Here is an 11,312-nt window from a genome sequence, read left to right as displayed (position 1 = left end):
TTTTTTTTTTTTTTTTTTTACTTTTTCTGTTTAACATTTTTATCAGAAATTACTTCGGACTGGACTCGGAATAGTTCTATGTTGTGTTATATGCCAAAATCAGTAAAAAAAAAAAAAGTAAAGTAAAATCGTTATTTTAAAGGTCTATACAAAAAGAAACAGAAGGTTAATTAGTACTATATTTTGTGTTTTTTTTTTTTTTTCAAAGCAGGATGGACAATGATGTGTCACTGTATCTTTCATCTTCAATCTTGACCATGTCTTTTCCAACTATATATGATCGGTCGGTCTATTAATTCAGAATCATTTTACCAAATAATATGTTGTTACATCCGACCAACCTAATATAATAATTGAAGATCCTTTAACCAAAAGTATATGTATAGTATATATAATATATATTGTTACAAACAAATAACCTAAAAAATATAAAAGGGCATGAGGTCCCTAAACCAGTTAATGATTCCACGTTATAAAACATGCACTAAATGCTATTCATATAAAGGCATAGCAGCTATCTGTTCATATTTTCTTTATTGAGAATTTCATTAGACAGACAGTGATTTGTGTTTGTTTAAGTCTGGCTTTGAATTTTAGATGATCTACTATTCTTTATACACAGAGATCGCATGCAATGCAAGTCACAGCACAGGCTCCCAAAAATATTATAGTTTTAACGTTTTAACGTAGGGAGAAAAAGATTCTCCTCCGTTTTAATTTAACCAAGGCGTCATCTCGGATCTGCGCGCAACTTAGTTAAAAATATACGATATGTTGTTTGTCGAATATGGAACTTTTTCTAATATATATTCTTGTATACCTCTTTTATTTTCTGGTGTAATGTGATTAATGTTTTCTATTTGCAAACGAAACTTCTATGCTCTTATATGAGTTATACATTATTAGTGATATACAACTATTCATATAAATAGACACACAACATTATGAATGTCGATAACATATTAACACTGTTTAATTAGTACTATCGTATCTATGGTATGAATTGTCCTGATTAATTAGTAGAAACATATTAAAGAAAGTTAGATATGAGTGTTTAAACAGTTTTGTTGCTATTTGGAAACCAAAAACGAATAATAGCAATAATAATAAATTAGTATAGTATAAAGTGTAGAGATAGATTTGGTTTTGTGAATATTGAAAGTGAAGTTGTAAGAGCAACAACAAACATACCTAACATGGATTTAAAAACCCCACTCCCCCAGTGAGAGAGTGAGACCGACTGTATAATATTTTCAGTTGGCAACAAATATGTCGGCCCCATCTTTACTATTTTTAATACATATGTGACATCCAAAGCTTCTAATTTTGATTTCACTTCACTTTCAAATTTTTATTTTTATTTTTTGTTTAAAAAACGCTTTGAAAAGATTATCATGCAGATTATATACCCCATATATACTCTCACGTTTCCTAAACAAACTTTTAACTGTTACACCATTTATAATCCAAAACCTTAATCTGTAATAAATTATTGGCATATTTTAACTCACATCTTATGCAAACTTGAAAATTGCAGTTTAAAAATATAAATAATTTAGAGGACCACGTAGAAAAAGATATCATCAAGATGATAAATCCCTTTGAAAGTGACTTGTGTCAAATCATTGCTAATTTGCGTTTAATGTGATATGATCACAATCTTAAGAATAAATATCAAAAATAAATAAAAGAAAAATATAATTCCATTCCACCAGCTATAAAAATCACGAAGATTTGTTTCTTGTAAAAAACAATTAGATCAGTTAAAACAAAAAAAAAAACTTCACATCTCTTATATATTAAAAAAGAATCATTCTCACACAAAATGCTGATATGTCGCATTCACAGAACTTCAAACACTATTTCCTTTATTTGTTGTTAGTTTTTAATAATATTTACATTAGTTTTCCAAAAATATAATTAACATCCAAAATTAAATTCTTATATTCTCTTTTTAACTTAATTATATCCTTTAATTACATTTTCATAAAATCTTTAAAATGAATTTTAAAAACTCTTTGTTCATATAATATAATAATACAAGATTAATATTATAATAATTCTCAAAAGTTAAATTTTAATTATTATACAAAATTTATATATATGTTTATATATATATATATATATATACTATACAATCGAATTTTAGATTCTAATTACCGATAAATATTATAGATTTTATAAATAAAAATTACAGTAAAAAAATTTAATAATTATTTTATACCGCACTATGTGCAGGTTGTTACTTAGTAAAATAATATTCACGATTTCAGTCGTGGATCGTTTCCGGTTGATGATAGTGATACTGTTGATGTTGTAGTATTCGACCTTCGACTCCAATAAACAATTCAACCGGATTAGAAAACTCGTGTCAAAATCTAATGTATATTTTTTTTTTGTCATCAGAATTTTTTATTATTGAAAGATGAAATACAACCATAAGCCGGCGGACGAAGTTTATGTCCCCAGAGTCTAAGGCCGGCAGAAAAAGAGTTTTCTCCGGAAAGTAAGCCCAAACAAGGGAAACTAAAGACAATACAACAAAACAGAAGATTTAAACCTAAATCGCAAGAGAACAAAACCTTTACTAAGAACGGAAGGAACTAAGCTAAAATCTTAAGAGAAGCAATAGAACCAAGAAGCAAAGAACCTCTTCTTCTGAAACACCTGCGACTGAGATTTACTAAGAGTGCCCACGGCCAACCCAAAAGTAACATCAACCACCTCCTATCACAAAGAGAGCTGATCTCTCGGAACCAAGAACCAAGGACTTCATAATCCGGCAAGCAAGACAACTGAGTTAAGAGAACCTCGTGCTGTCACAAAGAACACACTTCCAGATACGACGACGGTGACCAAAGCACCAATTACCCATTAACGTCTAGTTAGAGCCCTTCAAAACGCAATCCTATCTAAACAGAACAGGAAGCGGAGACAAGGAGAGAGGCTTAACCCCCCAATTAACATCAATCTTACAACCGAGAACGACTAATCAAGGCAGTTATCAAACACAGCGAGCATCACCAAGGAGAAGAAAAAACTGCGAACTAAGAGGACTATTGCAACATACAACCAAAACGAAACTTCTGCTTAGAAAGGAAACAACCCAAAGAATTCGATGGTTGAGATGAGGAGACAAGAGCGTAAGGAGGTGCACAGGCTGGACGGACATGAGCTAGAATCCAACAACCTCTACACACTGACGGCTTAGAACGATGAGCACAGCAACTCCGACCGCATCCGCGACACTCAATAACAAACCTCGAATCAAACCAAACGAATTCACAAACGATGGACCAAACCTCTGCACCCAAGACTTAACAAAACTAACCCAGCAAATTAATAAACTAACCCGATTACCAAATCTAACAGATCAAAGAAGAATCAGACAAGCCAACTTCTTCACCCAACCAACTAGATCTAGCTGAATCGGAAACAAAAAACAAGGCTAAGCATAAGAACAAAGGGGCCCTTCTCACGGCACCGGCGAGGAGCGCCAGATACCGGAGAAGGTAGGCGGAGATCAGAATTTAGCTTCCTCGGCGGCTAGGGCGAACTCTCGTCTCGGGAGCCCAGTACATAAATTATAGGTCGCATTAAATATAACCCTTCAGTAGTTTATTCTGAATTATTCAAAATCTAATGTATATATATTTAAAAATATATACAAAAGACAAAAACAAAAATAAATTATAGCGAACAGTGAGATTTGTATAGATGCAAGTTGCAACGATAAGACTGTTATCTGTCAGACCCTACCATTACCGACAATTTTCCAATACGACTCAGTCTGTATTAATCGGATCTCGAGCTTCCCTTCGGCTATTCTCCTCCTCCCAACACTCGTTATCTATCTTCCAAAACATATAGTGTATGCATATTTTTTTTTCTTATATATGCATACACTAGACTGTAGTTTCCGGTAGAAAAATTATACTATATAACAGAATGATTTTAAGAATGAATTTGTAATTTTTCTTATTCCAGAACAGTTGGATAATATTGCTTTGTGGAGCAATAATACACAACACAGTAGCTCGTACTAACAGAGGAGAGAAACAAAAAGCCAAGGCCCAATTTGTAGCTGAAAAGCCCAACCTCGTTACTACCCTTCTGGCTCAGCTAGCAACTTTTCAAACCACCTAACCGCACGTGTCAGTTAGTTTCCAGTTTCCACTAAACTATTATCGCACGTGGTGGGTGGACAAACTTTAGAAAGTTCTCTGCTGCCGAACCACAAGTGGATCAAACGTCGACCACATCTGATTCCCGCCGCCCAATAGCCGTGAGACAATCTCGTTATCGGCTATGGCATCTACGTAATTAAACGGAAAATCAAGGGGATTACTCGACCGACCGTTACTGTACGTGAATTCCGGCGACACCACTTGCTCCGATTCCGAGCCGGCGACCAATCTCGCCACAGATTCCGGTGAACACGTGTCGTTCACGATACCGGTCTGTCTCTTCTCGATGACACCTTTCTTGTTATATATACGACACAATACCCAATCGTCCAGCTGAAAAATCAAAAACAAAACACATCCGGTTAGCTAAACCCGGTTCAATATCATAAATTCAGATCAAAACCAAACAAATTCACTCACCCTTAGACTGTTTTTCTTGCGAACCGACCGGTCAACGTCAGCGAGCCGGTATTCGTGCATAATCCAGTTGGTTTTCTCTCCGTTCGGAGGTTTTCCGGAGTAGAAGACTAGAGCCTTCTTGATACCGACCGGTTTAGGACGACCTATCGGTTTATCAGCACCGGTAGCTTTCCAATAGCCAGTACCAGCTGCACGGTTTGGTCTCGAACCGTTGGGATACTTTCGATCTCTCGGTGAGAAAAAATACCACTCCTTTTCACCGTACAAAGCCATGTCTGTTTAAATTGAAACTCGGTTTGTCAAATTATTAAACCGGTTAATTGTATAGTGTGATTCAAAAGACTAGAGAAAAAAACGTACCGGGAAGGTCCCAAGGATCATATCTGTACAAATCGAGTTCGGTGATGATCGGTGCAGGAATCGGCTGCGACGCGCATTTACGGCAAAGATACATGAGTACAAGCTCTTCATCCGTCGGATGAAATCTAAATCCAGGCGGAAATTGCAAATCGGCCCCAAGTTTCATCATAATTAACCGTTTTCCCCCTTGCTTTTTTGTTTTCCTGGTTTATAGCATAAAAGAAACCAGAAAGAAGATGTTTGAAACTTCTCAAGCAAAAGAAGAGGGATGACTATATAAGACGAACGAGGTGGACACGTGGCGGCTAGACGCATTAGTGTTGTGTTGTTTGGGAATGGAATCTCTAAAACAAAATTAGAAAAAAATGTGAATAGTGGAGGATTCATTTTTGAAGTAAGTAGATGGAGAGGGACGACACGTGGCGATTTGTAATGTAGGCAGGTTTTGTCATTGCTTACGTCAGACTATTTGGAGTGTAGCGGTCCGAAAGGCATGTCAATTTTGGGAAATCGACACGTTCCATCTCACGCGTGTACTTTCCCAAATGAGACTCAACGTTGACCGTATCCCATCCTTCATTGATTTTTTATGAGGTTTCAAGGCTTTTCTATTGTTCTTTTCGATCTTTATATTTAAGTTTTTTGTATTATCACACTTTAGCGTACATTATATATATCCGCCGTAATTAAAAAGTAATGATTCTCTTATTCCATTTGAGATCAATACTAAAGTTCTTGCTTTTCATAATTGTGGAATTTAAGTAACTTCTATCGTTCTATAACATTATTTTAACAATAGATAAATTTAGTTTCGTTCTTTATTAGCACGCATAGGACGAGGATTTAGCGTACACTAAAAGAAGAATCGCAGCTGTTGATTTTTCTTTTTTTAGAAAAGCATCTCATAGTTATCAACTTATGCTAATGCCACTTAACTCTGTCATTGTCTTCAATGGAGTCCACAATATAACGTCATCTCGAGCCGCCTGTGCCACCTAAATAATAGATAAACGCTTGGATCTTTGCCACCTGGAGCCGCATTGTTAGTTCTGCCGCTTTTCATTTTGGTGGGTTGAATTTGATAAAAAAGCTCAAAAGTGGCCGAAGGCGTAGACACGTCACAGGAAGTGTATGGTCCATCGAATTATATAATTAAATGATGAGATGCATGAATTTACGATCATCGCTCATGATTGCCGGAACACACATAAGAACGAACACCCACCGAGAGGAAAATCATGTCGGCAGGATTTACTTTATATTCGTGTAACCACCAGAACTGATGCACATGCCACGTACGTGTGCTTTCTAATAAATCATCGTATTGCATATATTTTCACGCGTTTGCCATGCGTATTTAGCCGCTCTGGCTCAATCTAATGCCATACACAGGACCAGGACACGCGACTTACTTATTCACGATGTGATAAACCATCGTCGGTGTTAATTGATGCTTTTGTTTGTTTTGCCGTTGCAAATGATCAACAATCAAATCTTCTTCCGGGGCATATTTTAATGTTTAATTTGTAGACTTGTTGCTGACTTGCTATTTGTAGTATCGGTCTGATTCGTTTCTAGTTGTATAATCAAATCATGTTTATTTCGTAGTTTTTGTATAGATAACAAAATCATGTTTTATTGGCAGTTGCTAGTTGCTGGTTTATCAATAGATCTCGGTGACATGTTAATCTAAAATGATTAGCAACAAAAAGTTTTTAATGTTAGAATTTCAAAAGCACCCAAATTTGTCGTCGGAAATGTATCAGAGACTAAAGATGATTTGATTCATGAGGTAGTACCAACCTTACCAAAGACAGAGACAAACCAGAAATCTGGAACACTTGGTACACATTATAACCCGAAACAAGGTACATTGCGTGGTCGAGTATCCGGAACAAGACAACAAGTGTTAATCTTCATTTTCTTCTAACTCTATGAATTGCATATTAAACATCCAAAAGAAGGAACCCAAAATATGCAGTCTCAGCGAAGACAGAGTTACTATGAGATGAGAGAGTTCTTCTACTGAACCAAATAAAGGGGTAAAACTGAACTTGGGACGAAGGTAGATATGTGATTTCAGATCAATCCATCCTTCCCTTGAGAATTTTCTCCTTGATCTCATTTGGTGTTCTGAATAACATCACCATTAAAATATGTTACTATTTATATGATACATTCCCCTAGAAGCAAGTGTAGATGTGAAAACAGGAAGACAACATAGGAGAACAAAACTTACACAACGTAGACATGTCCTCCCCATCCACTCAGACAATCACGGTCAACTGAAGAGAGAAGTGCTTGTGAAATTGTCTCAAACAATTCCTCAGCTTCCTGAAAATCAATTTATTTGACTCGAGTTATGATATGCTTTTGAATTTAATCAACTCTGTTACAATGCACTTCTTAGAAAGATGCCATTTAAATAATAGCAGGAAAGTCAGAGCAGTATAACTCAAACACGAGTGAATTTGGATCACCTCCTTCCTAAGCCCAATGAAGATATCGAAGGGCAATCTATTGGAGTTCTGTCATCTATAACCAGCAATATGCACACAAATTTTCCTACCAAATCTAGATTCTACAATAGAATTCTTACACAAGAAGGGTTTTACTAAGTGTTCTAGTGATCTAGTAATAACAAAGAAGTAGTTATTCTGTTACAGCACATACCATATCTGGTTTGAACATGGCTTCACAGGCACCATATAGCGATTCTGAAGCAGTTCCAGAGACAACAAAATCTTTTGCTAACTCCCTGCATTTAGAGAAGATAACTATCAAGGCATGCAGGCGATTGCAAATTTGCAGCTATCATGTTCAGTAAACTCTCAACTATAGCAGAAATCAAATCTGAAACAGCTCAAGACATGTAAAATAAGTCCACTCATATGACATACATACACTGCCTTGGATGGAAAAACGACCAGAACAATATTCCAACTAAAACCAATATACCAATGGAAGACCCTTCTAGTTCACCTAGCAAGTTTCAGGATTACACTCACTGACTAATTAAACTAAATGACATTAAATACCATAGGAAACTCAGCAAAGTAAGGAAGTGTCAAGTGAGCATACTTGGCTCCAATTGAATCCATAGTGCAGATGAAAGGTTTGTTATCGTCTCCCAAGCCAGCAATCACAGGTTGGCACAAGTAAGGACCAAATCTGAAGTGAAGAATTTAAAAAGGAATCAGCTTGATCAAGGTTAACTAGGAACTAAGTACAACTGGGAGAAGACATTTCACTAACCTTTTCTCATAAAGAATGGCAGATACAAGACTAGCAAAAGTTTCTGGCTTCATGTCTCTTTCTTCCCTAAGCTGATATAGCTTATGTCGAAATACAAGTCGCTGGTACCTTCAGCATTCCCAAATACAAACAACAAACAAAAAAAAAACAAAGCCCTAAACATCGTAATTCACCTAAAATTCTGGGAAGAGGAAGAGATATATGAAGATGGAATAGTGAAAAGAGGTTACAATGTCTGGACATCGGTAGCGAGACCGGAAAGTCCGATGAAGAGATGATCGTGGATCTTGGAGATTCTCTGAAAATCGGTAGCTATGGTCTGTAGTTGCACACCAAGTCTTCGATCACTAGCTATAGCGAAACAGTTCTTCCCAACCATAGCTACGACGGCACTTCCATTGTACTCGAAGATCTGTATCACCAATCTATTGTTCAGTATCAATCATTGCGCAAAATCAAACAAAAGTATCGAAAATTGAAAGACGAATTCGGGAAGGAGAACACTTACCGACATCGGAAAAATTAGGGTTTGTTACAGAGTGAAACTTTGGGATGTTTTCCTAACGGAGAAGAAATCTGAGCTAAGAACGGAGCTAATTTAGTAAAGTCGACGGTGTTGGCTTGGACGAAAATCTAGAGATTTTGTTTCGTTTTTGTTTCTCTTATTAATGGGCCTCTCTATTATTGGGCTTCCAAATACAAAAGCCTACAAGTTATTTTGGAGCCTAATAATAGAGAGGCCCATTAATAAGAGAAACAAAACCATATTTTTCTTTTATTTCTCTCAATATCTAAAATTCCAAAAGTGGTTGAGTATCCTCAAACCCTCTTCTTTAGACAGTGAAGGTGCAACGATCTGCTCTCACGGTAGTAGGAATGTCATCGTGCAAATAGCACAATTTAAGTTTTCAGGTTCAGAACTCTTAAGGATCTCTGTGAGCGACATCGTTTAAATGAGAGAATCATCAGTTATGTGCTCCCAAACACTATTAGCCACAGACTTTTATTTTTTTCCGTATGTTATTAATCGCAGAGACTCTACAGTTTTCAGAAGACAGTTATATAAATACAGGATTGTGGAAGATATAATATCTAACTTTACTTTGGAGCAACGCGGGCATCGAGCCAAGCAACTATGTCGTTGATTACGGTGAAAATATTTTCGTCTGTATCACCTTCTAGAATGCAATGGTAGCCACCTGGATAGAGTTTTAGAGTCTTGTCTTGGCTGATTGCATTGTCGTGAAGGAATTTGCTCACTGTGGGATCTGTGACTTTATCAGCGTCTCCATGAAGTATCAACAGTGGCAACGAGACCTGCAACATAGAAAAGACATAAGTTATTAGAGATGCGCCTGTCTGTGATAAGACCTTTACTTTATTTTTTTGGTTTCACACACTAACCTTGTCAACGTGCATCTCAATGTCTCTTGTAGCATTCAGAAGTTCAACAGCGGTTTTCAAACGCGTTTGATCATCGTAGCAAATCACATCGTATTCGCACTTGATTCACAGAGAACAAAAACATCAACGAGGAAGTCAGCAGAAATGCTTCAGAAAGTGTTCCATTGAAAATCTAAGAGAAAGTACCAATTTTCGTTTACTCGGGTCTCTGAAGAACAGCTCGCTCAAGTCTTTCTTTGGAAAGAGCTTTGCTTTGGGAAATAGTGTCGACATCAAGATCAACGTCTTCAAGACTAGCGGGGAAGGTTTTACATCTTCTGAAATCTTGAGACAACTTAAGGTCAGGTATTTCAAACATGACCTAACCAGATGCAATATGTGAATATACTCTATTAGTTGATTTCAGTAACAAACTCTCCAGAACTCAATTACATCCTAGCACTAGAGGCAAACATAAGATACTTTAAGAAGGTTATGCAGGGATTGGATTTACTTTACACATAGGAGCAACAAGGATAAGACCATCCCAGGCTTGAGGTTCTTTCAGATGAATTTTCAAGGCAACAGCTCCTCCCATTGACTGTCCAAGCAGGAACCGAGGCAAGTTTCTCAATTCAGGTCTCCCTAAGAATCAAACAAACTAAAGTAAAAAACCAGAAAAAAAGCAAGATCCGACACAAAAGCAATAACAGGTACAATACCTTTCATTTTGGAGAACTGTTCAATACAATTTCCAGCTAAGTCATCAAAACTTGGAATGTGACCATGTAAACCATCTGAGAGACCAAAACCAGGATGGTCTACAGCATAAACTCCATAACCTGAACCTGCTATTTGCTTAGCTATACCTGTTCCAAAAAAAAAACCATAATCAAAATACCTGACCTTGAGCCTTTCAACTAATGATATATAAGTAAGAGATATCAAACGAACCATCAAAGAAGAAAGTGCAAGTGCTTCCATAGCCATGACAGAAACACACCGAAGCTTTGATTTCGTCGCCAGATTTGGGTAACCAACTCTTGCAGAAAATTTCTTCCCCTTTCCAATTTCTCTCATACCACTATCATTTATACACCAAAGAAAGATTTTGACTTTGCATGTCCTTCGGTAAATAAACAAAAAAATCACTGCGCTTACCTCCTCTGTTCTGATCCCAATCGGAGCTTCCTGTTGGTCACCAGATCCAGATTGATTAGAGAGGAGATTATGTTTAGATTGTAAAAATTAAAGAGTCAAATGCAACCTTAAACAAGCAGTGATCGAGCTGAAGCTGAAAGTCAATGAAAGCAGAACGGGCTAGTCTTCGTGCTGGAGCTTGATCTAAGTTCTGTGAAGCGATCAGATTCAGCTCGTCGCTTACTCCATCGATGGGAGATCGTTTCGCGCAAACAATCGCCGGCGCTAACCGTCGAGTGATGGCTAAAGAACTCCTATGTCGGAATCGGAAAGAGGAGAGAGTAGAGGAGGCAGTATCAAAACGGGAAGTTAAAACACGATCCATGGATTCAATCAATCCCCAATTTGGGGAAGAAGACGAAAAGAGTATGATTTTTGTGCGGGAAATTTCTCACGTGCAACACGTGCGGTTATACGCGTTTGGCGACGACGACGTCACGACGAGGCGACGACTCTTTCTTCTTCTGTCTTCAGTCTTCTTCTTCATTCAATTCAACTAGTACCAGA

The 11,312-nt window shown here is 37.0% G+C and overlaps 3 protein-coding genes and 1 pseudogene across 3 annotated transcripts; all 4 read right to left on the bottom strand.

The window, feature by feature from the left end:
* On the bottom strand, nucleotides 2,378-2,783 carry LOC109126261 (annotated as a pseudogene).
* Nucleotides 3,953-5,332, bottom strand: LOC104713413 (NAC domain-containing protein 2-like). Its single transcript, XM_010430521.2, has 3 exons — nucleotides 4,968-5,332; nucleotides 4,608-4,882; nucleotides 3,953-4,520 (listed from the first exon to the last, which is right to left on the bottom strand). Exons 1-3 carry the CDS (start codon nucleotides 5,134-5,136, stop codon nucleotides 4,212-4,214), a joined length of 753 nt encoding a protein of 250 aa, XP_010428823.1. The 5' UTR covers nucleotides 5,137-5,332; the 3' UTR covers nucleotides 3,953-4,211.
* On the bottom strand, nucleotides 6,733-8,886 carry LOC104713411 (proteasome subunit beta type-3-B). The gene is made up of 7 exons (XM_010430520.1): nucleotides 8,731-8,886; nucleotides 8,453-8,634; nucleotides 8,223-8,330; nucleotides 8,049-8,138; nucleotides 7,641-7,725; nucleotides 7,207-7,301; nucleotides 6,733-7,100 (listed from the first exon to the last, which is right to left on the bottom strand). Exons 1-7 carry the CDS (start codon nucleotides 8,734-8,736, stop codon nucleotides 7,052-7,054), a joined length of 615 nt encoding a protein of 204 aa, XP_010428822.1. The 5' UTR covers nucleotides 8,737-8,886; the 3' UTR covers nucleotides 6,733-7,051.
* Nucleotides 9,171-11,286, bottom strand: LOC104713410 (caffeoylshikimate esterase). Its single transcript, XM_010430519.2, has 8 exons — nucleotides 10,873-11,286; nucleotides 10,767-10,796; nucleotides 10,560-10,689; nucleotides 10,328-10,474; nucleotides 10,120-10,250; nucleotides 9,813-9,950; nucleotides 9,627-9,725; nucleotides 9,171-9,539 (listed from the first exon to the last, which is right to left on the bottom strand). Exons 1-8 carry the CDS (start codon nucleotides 11,128-11,130, stop codon nucleotides 9,321-9,323), a joined length of 1,152 nt encoding a protein of 383 aa, XP_010428821.1. The 5' UTR covers nucleotides 11,131-11,286; the 3' UTR covers nucleotides 9,171-9,320.

The sequence above is a fragment of the Camelina sativa genome, chromosome 9 (assembly GCF_000633955.1).
Source record: "Camelina sativa cultivar DH55 chromosome 9, Cs, whole genome shotgun sequence".
NCBI lineage: Eukaryota > Viridiplantae > Streptophyta > Magnoliopsida > Brassicales > Brassicaceae > Camelina > Camelina sativa.
Note: the sequence above shows the minus strand (reverse complement) of the source record. Positions and strands in the feature narration are given on the sequence as shown.

Bases quoted from the DNA above. Each gene is read 5' to 3' on its own strand.
- LOC104713413 (XM_010430521.2), bottom strand. From the start codon at position 5,136: ATGATGAAACTTGGGGCCGATTTGCAATTTCCGCCTGGATTTAGATTT. The intron at 4,883-4,967 runs GTACGTTTTTTT...CAATTTAAACAG, and splicing joins TGATCCTTGGGACCTTCCCG to ACATGGCTTTGTACGGTGAA. The intron at 4,521-4,607 runs GTGAGTGAATTT...TTGATTTTTCAG, and splicing joins GCAAGAAAAACAGTCTAAGG to CTGGACGATTGGGTATTGTG.
- LOC104713411 (XM_010430520.1), bottom strand. The intron at 8,139-8,222 runs GTTAGTGAAATG...TCTTCACTTCAG, and splicing joins GCCATTCTTTATGAGAAAAG to ATTTGGTCCTTACTTGTGCC. The intron at 7,101-7,206 runs GTAAGTTTTGTT...GATGTTATTCAG, and splicing joins GGAGGACATGTCTACGTTGT to AACACCAAATGAGATCAAGG.
- LOC104713410 (XM_010430519.2), bottom strand. From the start codon at position 11,130: ATGGATCGTGTTTTAACTTCCCGTTTTGATACTGCCTCCTCTACTCTC. The intron at 10,690-10,766 runs GTAAGCGCAGTG...TATAAATGATAG, and splicing joins TTGGGATCAGAACAGAGGAG to TGGTATGAGAGAAATTGGAA. The intron at 9,540-9,626 runs GTTAGTGTGTGA...TCTATGTTGCAG, and splicing joins TTGAGATGCACGTTGACAAG to GTCTCGTTGCCACTGTTGAT.